The sequence below is a fragment of the Grus americana genome, chromosome 4, assembly GCF_028858705.1.
Source record: "Grus americana isolate bGruAme1 chromosome 4, bGruAme1.mat, whole genome shotgun sequence".
NCBI lineage: Eukaryota > Metazoa > Chordata > Aves > Gruiformes > Gruidae > Grus > Grus americana.
In genome coordinates, this window is record NC_072855.1 from 49,616,825 (window position 1) to 49,627,479 (window position 10,655).

Below are 10,655 nucleotides of genomic sequence, written 5' to 3' on the forward strand. Positions count from 1 at the left end.
ACACGTCTCCAAGGCAGCCTCAGTGGGCACCGTGGGTTTTTCCTCTAGCCACAGGGATAACCCACGGACATAGGCAACCTCCTCTTCTAGTGCACCCACAGGCCCATCCCTGGCAGCCCACAGAGCCCCATGCACACTCCAAGCCTGGAGGTGGCAGAGGCTGGTGGTGCTGGGGTTCCCCCGCAGGGTGGGGGGGCCAGACCCCAGCCTCCTTCAGGCCATTCTCAAGGCTGAGGGACACAGCTGCGCTGGGGCTCTTGCACAAAGCCCAAACTCTCATCCCTCCTGGTACAGGACAATGCAACGAGCTAAAAAATAACCAGCACCATTACCCAGTGACCTTATCTTGTTCAAAAGGGTTCAAAATCCTCTGCTTAGTGGCTTATTCAATCAATTAGTGGATCCTCTGATTAATCCTCTTCTGGTTTGTGGTAACCTGCCTCTACTCCTTTGGAAGGACAATCAGATTAACACAGGAAAGATTAAGATACTCTGGCACTGAAACTGCCACATGCTTGGGAGAATCCTTATTTTGGTTGTTCTTCTTTAACGGTACTTTCATTTATCACTTTTGTCCCTTGCTGGAGAGCATCTCTTTTGCCTCAGTATCTCCAGCCCATCACCAGTGGTTATGTTGCCAGTGCAAAGCACACTGAACTCGTAGGAAAGAGATAAAAGCCATCTCCCTGTGCCATGTCCCACACAGGCTGTGTTGTTCCCCTGCAATCCAGCTGCCAAACTGACTCACTCTCAGACCCGACTGGAGCCCAGGGTTTGTTCTGCAGAGTCTGGCACTGATACCTGTTTTGTTCTTAATCTTTGCAACATGGCTTCTGCCTTACACTGAGGAGAACTCTGCTTTTTTGAGTTAGGCTCCAAAACTTCCAATGCAGGGCTCCATTATTCTGCCCAGGGTCACACAACTGGATATCTGAACAACACAGATTTAACCCACCTGTGTAACTTGTATCAAAGATGCATGTAAAGCAAAAGTCTGGATCTGCCCATTCTGCAGGCATGTGAGAAAACGAGCCCCAAATTCAAGCCAACTCAACGCAGATGCCACCACAGCATTTCCAAAGTCTGTACTAAAGATTTGCACCTTATCAAATCCAGCCCTGGATCTGGAATTTTGCAGCCTTTTGTGTTTCTACTTCTGTCACAAGCACAAAACTTTGAGCGTCACTAAGATCTCTAAACTTTAGCAAAAAATTTTGAAACTCAAGGTCAGGAGTTGTGTTGCATCAACCTCCTGCGCACCGTCAGCTTTGGTTTGCCACACTTGTTTATGTGAAAGAACAGTTCCTGTGCTGGCTTCCCCCGGCAGTTGTTTCACTACTTCTTTAGCTATTACAGCAACAAAATAAGAAGAGCGATAAACCCCAGACATAAGCCGTCCTATGGAGAGACGCTTCCCACATCGGGTCAAATTCTGCTCATTTCCCCTGGTCACTATTTTGTTCTTAAGGAATGACCATTTTATTAACTCCACAGATAAGCCCAATAAAAGCAGCTGCTCGTAAGAAAGTGTTCCTGCTGGGTGCTGCCTCTGCGCTGTGGTCGAGTAGGTTTTCCAGCCACAGCACAGCCCAGAGAGGGTGATGTTCCAGGGGGTGATGGGGGCAGCTGGCACGAGCAGCAGGCTGTGTTTCTGAGGGAGCTCAGCGCTTAATTGGACGAGCCAGGTCTTGGATCCGAGCAGAACAAGTTGCCTTCTTCGCAGTCTCCTTCACTGTGAAGGCATCTGGGTTGAATTGAGCCAAGCCCCCAGGAGGCCTGGGGGAGCGAGGACAGAGCTGGTCAATTTGGGCTGGAGCAAGGCCAGCTCTCAAAGCTGCCTGCCAGCTGGCACACCTCCACCTGAGCCCTGCCCTGCCAAGGCAGGACAAAAGCAGTCTCGTGCCTCCACTGCTGTCACCAGGACACCAGTGAGAAGGGGTGCCCCATCTCTCACTGAAGCTGTCACAGCCACTACAGCCAGGCATTCCCTCACCCTCTGTGAAACGTCCTACCCCCCGTTTCCTGCTACCCAGGCTGAGGCCAGCTGCATCATGCTGGGCAACATGAATGTGCTACGCTGTGCCGTGTGGCAGCTGGCTGCTTTTTATAATTGCTATTAATAATTAAGAAGTCTCAACCAGTAATTCCTACTGGAATTAGAAAGTTCCTGTTTCTTCTCTTTTGATTATCCTTCCACCTCAAAAATGCTTTTTAAACTACAATCCACATATCATTAGCACATCCAGCCATATAAAATCCATGCATTTTGGAAGTGAAGGAGCAGTGGCTTAACCACACTGGCCAAACCCAAATCAGCAAGGTGCCTGCACAAAGTGGGCCGGGAGCGGATCGTTTCCCCACGGCAGAGAAGCAGCACCTACCTTTTGCAAGGCTGGGCCAGTTCCACGAGCTTCGGTGTGGCCACTGCATGCTTCGCAGCCTTCGTCACTGGCCACTCAGCATCCCGCAGGGGCATATAGTCAGGATGCAATCTTTTTGGCCTAGCCAGCTCCAGGGTCCGAGGGCTTGCGATTGCCTGCTGAGCGAACTTGGAAACCTGAGGAAGAATGGGGAGGAAGGTCCTTACAGGTGCTCCTGGCATTCAACGCTGACCAGCCTGCAACTCGGTGTACCCAGGTTCACAGCCACTGACCGCACACAGATGGGACATGATCCTGTCGTGTCTGGCATCAGACCAGCCGTGGAAGGAGAAACCACCACCTGACCAGTGCCACAACCTGCCCTCCAGCCTCCTCTTACTCATAGCCCTTTGTCCAACCCATCCCCCAGGACTGGAGGTCCCAATTAGACACTTGTCCATCTCACTCCGTCCCCACAACTGCAGGGTAGGCGCAGGTCTGCCCTTCTCTGGGGATGTCTGCTGGGAGCCAGTTCATGCTCTGGACGGAGGACGAGTCCTGCTCTCCAGCCCAGGAAGCAGCGACATCAACCTCACAGGCAGCAGCACAGGCAGGGCTGCCATGCAGAGAGCCACCAGCCACTGAGTACCCGTGCCTTCCCCTCTGCCCAGCGTCCCTGCCGTGCATGGTCCTGGGCGATGCTGCCTTACCGGATGGATGACAGATTCAGGAAAGCTGAGCTCACAGCAGCAGGTCACCTTCCAGATCCGGGGCTCTGCAAGACGCTGTAACCGCGAGGATGTTCTCACCACGGCCGCGATATTTGTAACCTGTGTTGGCACCTGCACAGGTTCAGAACGGGGGAGGGATGTGCAGACACAGAGCTCATCCACAGCAGCCCACAGGGACTCCCTCTCCAAAGCTGTGAGCACCCAAGAAGGAGCACTCTTACTTTCCCAGCACCCGTTATTTTTCATTCACCGAAACTGCAACGTAATTTTGGCACTATCAAGACTTGTATGTGGTAGCCAATATTACTTTTTCCCCCTGACTGTTGCCCACTCATAGCCAGGAGAGGAATGCTTGTAATGAGAGCCTGTGTAGCCAGGTAAGAGTGCAGAGAAATTTCTTCCAGAGTAATGTTCTTCATATTCATCTTCCTGGCTGAACCAAATAATTTCCTTGCTAAGGAGAGACACTCAGATTTCAGGATAAATATGCTGGTGCAGTTAAGGCATTCCTACAGCAACAGTGATTACTGCTCCAGCATCAGACTTCTTCCTCTATTTTTCACAGGGTTACTGATGCCAAGGCCTGCTCCAGCACAGCCTCCCTTATTTCCCAGCCCAGAGACTGCAGCCAGAAAACTTAGCCTTTGCCATGGAAATGACTGTAATCTGAGATTGCCCCAGGCCCTTTCACCCCTGCCAAACCAATGACCCGCCTAAAAGGAGAAAGTTCAGAAATACATCTCTAAATAAGGCTTCTGGGAAAACACTGTTAAAATATACATAGTGTTTGCAGGCTCATCCCCTCGATATACACAGACAGGAGCACAGCTGCCCAACTACAAACACAACTGTACTCCCTAGGAGCTAAATGGGCCATTCCCATCAGGTTTCTCCACTTTCCCAGGCTGCTTTATCAGGGGATGCAGCCCTGATTCCTCCCTTGGATCTCCTGCTATTCTGGGCTGCTCCGGCCTGGCTGCTTTCTGTTTCTCAGTAGGGAGATTTTCAAAGACAGCACCTCACTCCACAAAGGCAGCTTCTCTCAGTATCTCAAACCCCAGCAGAACCAGACAGCTTCTCGCCTCTGGAGCACACACTGGGCACATCCAGGGGCAGGACACAGGGGGTAAAAGCTCAGAACAGTTTGCTGCATCGCTGTCCCCTCCAAATCTCACTCAACCACCTCCTCACCTCTCTGGCGTACAGGAACTCTGGGTGCAGCACCTTTGGCCGGGCAAGCTCCAGGATCCGCGGGGAGGCCTTGTAGCTCAGTGCAGCTGGCGACACGGGCCACTCAGGGGACTGGCAAGGTCTGGAAGCAGAGAGTTGTGGCACCACCACACGTTTAAACCTCACGTTTGCCACAGCAGAAGGCAGCTTTGTCTAGTGGCTATTTCCAGTGTAGAACCCACTCATGCCATGAGTCCAGAGGTCCTAATCCCAGCAGAGTCCCTTCTCTGCATTTTGCCTTCTGTTGTACCCATCCTCTGTTCCTGTTGTTATTATTTTGAAACTGCACTGATGCTGCAAGACCCAAGGGCCTACCTATAGGATCCTACAGGCTTTCTAGCCTCTCACCTTTGCTGCAGGTAAGCAGCCTGGTATTTTTTAGGTTCAGACAACTTCAGCAGTCGATCAGAAAGGAAGCCAAAATTCACTAGTGGGGGACGCTCACAGATCGTTGATTCCTGTCTGCAGCTGTAAAAGAAAAGAGATCTTGAGGAACAGCACAGAAGAGTTAGTAAAAGGCAACTGACAGAGAACATGATCCTGGCAGGTGGTATCCTCAGTCTGGTTAAACATGCATGCCTGCTGCATGTACAAAAGTTGGCACCAGTGCACATGGAAAAGCCATGAACAAATTGGGCATTTACACTTGAGATTTCCTGACTTTAAAGGTAAATGCTGTTTGCATATGCAGAGTCCTGTTTTAAGCACCCTCAGTGCATTGCTTTCAAAGTCAAGGCCTTTCCCTGGACCATTTCAAGAAGCCACTCCACAACACAAACCTGGCAATATCTCTGTTGTTGAGCTCTGCCAATTTTGAAACCTCTTTGTTGCAATGGCTTAATAGCACCTTGTCCTCTTGTAGCTCCTTTCAACTTGGGATCTCCCCAGGCTTGCCTAGTGCATGCTCATCCAGCTTTCCGTCAGCCACAGCTGTTGGCAGATACCTGTCATCACCAGGGAAGGGGTGAGCAGAGGTGAGCAGAAAGGCAGGAAGGGCTGTCAGAGGGACGCCGTTATCAGAGGCAGAAGCTCTCAGGCAGATGAGAGCCCCTGAACTGATGACAGTGGCAGAGGAGAGAAAACTACAGACATGCACGTCTTGACATCCCTCCGGGTAGAGGAAAGTCAGGATTGCAAGACGGTTTCATTTTCATTGCTAGGAATTCTTACAGACTAGCAACCACCATCCCATCTCTGAAAGAGCTTCATCCTCTCCAACAGAGCTACAGGTGAATTGCTTCAAGTAATGCAGCATCACCCAGCCCCACTGAAGTTTATTTTTTACATCATTTTTCACTCTTATTCCCAAACATGGACTGCTTTGACTGGTTGTTCACCATGCAGTGACAGCAAAGGTTTAACTCAAGGCAAGAGACCTGGATTCCCTCTAGCCAGCAGGACGTTGCAAGATTTTTCTCTTCATAGCACTTCCTAACTTTTATCCTCAAGATGTAGGCCAGGCTCCAAGAAGATGCAGGGGTTCACTGATTTTGTCCAGGTGCCCGGCTGGACTGCATCAGCCTCACTCTAGGGATGCACAGGCGTGACACAGACATGTTTCCAGCAAGGCATGCATGCATGCACATGATGCCCCTGCTTCTAAGCAGAGCTGTTCTTTGGGGCTTTTTTGTTACCGCAGAGGAACATGCTCCCATGCACTTGGAGACTGAGATCAAGGCTGGCTCCTATGGCAGCTGATCCAACCCAGAGCTCTAATCAGACCAGCAACCACCATGTGTTGCAAAAGGCCTTCCCACAGCCAGGAAGCAGGTACGAGGAAATAAAAGGGCACCGAAGCTTAGCACTCCCCAGTTCCTCCTCATTTTGGAAGTCAAGCACTCCGGGTGACAATGCTCCCATAGCACTTTCCTCCCTCCTACAGATGGCCCCTGTTCCAAACATCAGTACAGCCTGGTGGGTCTTAGTGGCACGGAGCTCCCTGTGGGGCAAGCGGTGGCAGGAGAGGAGATGGCATCTCCTCTTCCCTTGGGAGCCAGCACATCCCCCTGATTAGAGAGCACCATCCAAGCTGCCTCCTTCCCCAGGATGTGCTATCACATTACTGACCTGCACTGGTGCTTGCCAAAATCCCGCTTGGGCTTGGCCAGTGCCACTGTTCTTGGGGATGGTTGAGCTGTCACAGCACCCCGCGAGAGGGTCCAGATGGTCTCTTGGTTTCCCCACACAAGCCTAGCAAGAACAGCAAGGGTGTGAAATTTTAGAAACATGCACAAATGGGAAATGTGCTTGCTGGGCCTATCCTCCCTGGAAGTGTTCAAGGCCAGGTTGGATGGGGCTTTGGGCAACCTGGTCTAGTGGAGGGTGTCCCTGCCCATGGCGGGGGGGTTGGAACTAGGTAATCTTGAAGGTCCCTTCCAACCCAAACCATTCTATGGTTCTATGATTCCCTTCTTAGGATGGGACACACACATGGTGCCCCTGGCACTGAATTTCCTAACGCTGTCCAGGTGGTTGTTGTCAACTCAAAAAGAAAAGAGCCTTCAAGTTATGAGTCTGCTTTTACAGTTACCAGTGGATGTGCAGAAAGGGTCGTTTCATTACATGTCTGAAACCCCTGGGGGAGTTTCATGATTGCGTTTTTCTTGCCTCACCATTACCACCTAACTATACCACAGGTATGACTGTAAAAATAATAATAATAATAATGTTACGGTCAGGGTGTGCCATGGAAAGTGGGTGAGGTTTTGCAGCACGTTAGTGGTTACTCTCCTGTGCCCAGGGCAAATTTGGAGTTGCTCATCCCCCATTGAGAGTGAGGCCATGGTGGGAGAGGGTACCACGGCAGTCAGGGCAGCGAACAGCAGGGTGATGGGTTTATGGAGCCCTTTTCAAGCACAGTGACACCCATCCAGACAGTGGAGAAGAGACGTTATCAAGAGACTACTGCCCTGGCTTGTCAAGCCATAGCTTGACTCCTTAATGCAGACAGCAACTCTGTTCCTAAAGCTTGACTGTGTCCTCCAGGATACAGCAGCCTGCGGCTCCCATGATGTCTGGTCCCCTTGCACCACAGTACCATCCTACCCTGCAACATCTCAGTGGGGCAGCTCAGATGGGGCAGCAAAGGCAAGACTTGGGTCAAGTCCATTTTTTGGATTGAAAACAAGAAAGAGAAAATTGAAGAGAGCCCCTCACACACTGAACATATCAATCTGTTTTTCTGGAGCCACTTCTGCTCTTAAGAGGAAAGCAGTAGCAACACAAATGCAAAGGCCCCATCGGTCGCCAGTCGCTGAGCCAGGGCTGTCTGAGCACCTCCTTACCTGGGATCATTTGCACAAGCCGCTTTCTTGGGTTCTGCAAGTTCTTGTATCCTGTCAAAACTGCAGAAAAGGACAAATGTGCCATTACACATACAGTTAAACCAACAAAGCATAAAGAAGCTACTGCTGTACTCAAAGCCGTATCGCACTCTTGAACCCCTGTGCCTTTGCCTCCATCCCTTGTGAGAGTGCATTTAAGGGATCTCTCTCTCCAAGTAATTTTCCATCCATTTAATCTGCTGGACTCACCAGCCCATGGATTTTTGTGCTATTTCTTGGATTGCAGAGACACGAATTTGCAAGTCTGCCTTCACTGTGGGGTCGACATGGCAGGGAGAGGGGGAAGGTTCTTTTCTGGTTAACAACATGCCCTGCAACCCCAGCAGGTAGGAGACGGATGATCTCCCAGCCTACAGAAGACCAGGTGAACAGAAACACCTGTTACCAACACTTTTGTGGTTTACTAAAAGGCACCATGGAGACAGCACTGTTCCCACATGGCATTACAAGCACAGGTGATTTTTTTTAATTTATAATTTTATTTCAGTCCATTTAGCACAGAGGCCTCAGATGCTATAAAGACACAGGGACATACGTGCTCTGTGCCCTAGGAGCAGCACTGAAAATGTTTTTACTGAATATTCATCAGACCAAAACCTTTCAGGAAGATCAGGTATCACTGCCTGCTCCTGCTGATGAAGTGTCCCAAGCCTGAAATCCCAGCGGCTGGGAAGTGTTTGTGCTTTGTGAGCCTCGGCACAAAGAGAAGGACGAGACAATGCCAGTGTCACAAGTGGGTTGCAGAGCTCCCTGGCATCACCGACCAAGCCCGTACTCACCCAGTGAGGCTGCAGGTGCCTGCCCCCAACCAGCTGGGGAACAACCCCACGATGTGGGCAGCTGTGGAAATGCCCCACCATGGAAAAAGCACAGAAGGTGAACGCCTGGGGCATTGCTTCCCTGCTTAGTATCACCCAGCAATAAGGCAGCATACCCCTAAAGAGGTGCGGTGACACCAAAGAGAGAGACGTTTGCTGACAGAGAACGGTCTGTGCTTTGGTGACACACCTGTGGTTTCTCTGATGGGGCCAACGCCTCTAGTGAGACACCGAGCCCCAGCAAATGCTTGCCAGAGAGCTCAGCACCACAGAGACCCCTGCAACGGCAGGCTGCTGTTACAGCATCCTCGCTCCTTGCGAGACACCTGCTGATTTTGTCACACTTAACTGCCGGTCACAACACTGCAAACACGGCTCCCACTGAGATCCCACAGAGGGAACTGCCTGTAGGACTTTGGCCACCTGCCGCCAGTTCAAGACAGGACATGCTCAGGAAGGCAGCCGTCATTTCAGGAGCCAAAAACCAGTTTCAGCTGTTTGTTCTCAAGCGGCTCCCCAGGGGCTTTTCCTTGCAAAGGTGCAAGGGGGTGAAGGACTACCACATGGAGGCACCCCCCAGCCTAGCTGCGCCGCAGAGCTGGCACTATCTCTGCAGGCAGGCTTGTCACTTTTCCTCCACCGCTGGCACAGATCCACCGCACAGCCACAGCCAAACCCAGCACAAAGTGGATGTGGCCCTAGAGCCCCACATCGCTGGCTTGGACACTGCTGTGCAAAGCTTGCATCATGACCCAAGGAACAAGTCACGTGTACATCCAAATCAGGTCCCTCAACTCACTTGACAATCGTTAAGGGTTTGGGTTTTTTTTTCCAATTACAAAAAAAGATTACTTTCTACTCTTTTATCATGGCAAAAGCTATGGACAGAGAGGCATCCCCACACAGGACACATCTGCAGCAGCTCTGCAACTTGAAGGAGTTAAACCACCTCACTGACCAGGGGACAGCCCTGGGGGAGCCTTTGCCATTTGGTCCTACTCATGCTTCCCAGCAGGGAAAATGAGGCCTTGCTGCAGCCAGACACAGAAATACCTCCCCTCTGCTGCCTGCGCTCACACAAACTCATTGCTTAAGGTGGGATCAAGCCCCTTTGAGATCAATTCCTTGTAAAGCAAAGGCTCACAACTTGCGTTTTTAAGCGGCAGGACAGTCAGACATTGTTTGTCTTGAGAAGCAGGGGGAAGGGCAAAAGCAGGCATCATTTCCTCTGTGTGTTTATCACAGTGTCATCTGATAGATCAGCTCGCTGTTCGGCGTAAATCCCCAACTGAGCCCTCCCAAGAGACGTGTGGCACAGCCCGAACACCCAGCCAGGAGGCCAGGAGGGCTTCTTACCTGTTATATGAGCATGCAGACAAGTAACAAGAAACTGCAAAGACAAGAAGAGGTGAATTTAAAAGCTTGGTAAAACCTGCAGCCTGGGCTGTCTGCTCTTTAGTGTGAAATAATCATAAGGCAGATGAAGTTTGTGCATCTCCTTAGGACACAGTTGCTCAGCAGTTATTTGTACTGTTTTTCCCTGGTACCTTCCCGGTGCAGCTGCACTGCAAGGCACTTGAAGTGCTCCTCTCCAATGGCTGCTCCTCACCGCGGGCTGCTGGCAGCCCCCAGACTGCAGGAGGGAGCACCCTCGGCATCACATCCCCTCACGTCACCCTCCCCCTGCAACCAGCACCAGTGGCCACCGCTAACCTGTGGGCTCCCCCCTGGCTTGGTGCAACTTCCCCTTATGGCTGCCTTCAACAACTTCAAGGGGACATTTTGAGAGCCTCAGGGGAGTAGCTGCTATATTAAACTGGGACTCCATAGCAGTACAGAACAAGCTGCCATGTTTTAAAGGTGGGGAGCGAGGCGGGGGGACATGGGAAAACCAGAGATGTGGCGACACCGGTGCTGTGGAGAAACCAGGCGCGACTTCGGGGAGCCCCGCGCCCCGATGGCAGCAACGGCCGGGCTGGCACCGCTTCGGCCCGGCAGACACCCTCAGCTGTGGCGCCAGGGGCCCGCCGGCCGTGCCGAGCTGTGCCCGGGACCCCTCCTGCCGGCCGGTCGCCCGCGGAGCCCCCGAGCCCCGGGCACGGGAAGAGCCGCCCCCGCCAGCGGCCGCAGGCCCCGTCCCCACCCACCGGCGTGCGGCCCGGCCGCCGCCAT

The 10,655-nt window shown here is 51.9% G+C and overlaps 1 protein-coding gene across 1 annotated transcript; it reads right to left on the reverse strand.

Annotated features, from left to right (window-relative positions):
- Positions 1–70: 70 nt before the first annotated feature.
- THEGL (theg spermatid protein like) lies at positions 71–10,655 on the reverse strand. The gene is made up of 9 exons (XM_054823993.1): positions 10,631–10,655; positions 9,840–9,873; positions 7,606–7,656; positions 6,389–6,511; positions 4,670–4,789; positions 4,283–4,403; positions 3,071–3,202; positions 2,382–2,557; positions 71–1,776 (listed from the first exon to the last, which is right to left on the reverse strand). Exons 1-9 carry the CDS (start codon positions 10,653–10,655, stop codon positions 1,662–1,664), a joined length of 897 nt encoding a protein of 298 aa, XP_054679968.1. The 3' UTR covers positions 71–1,661.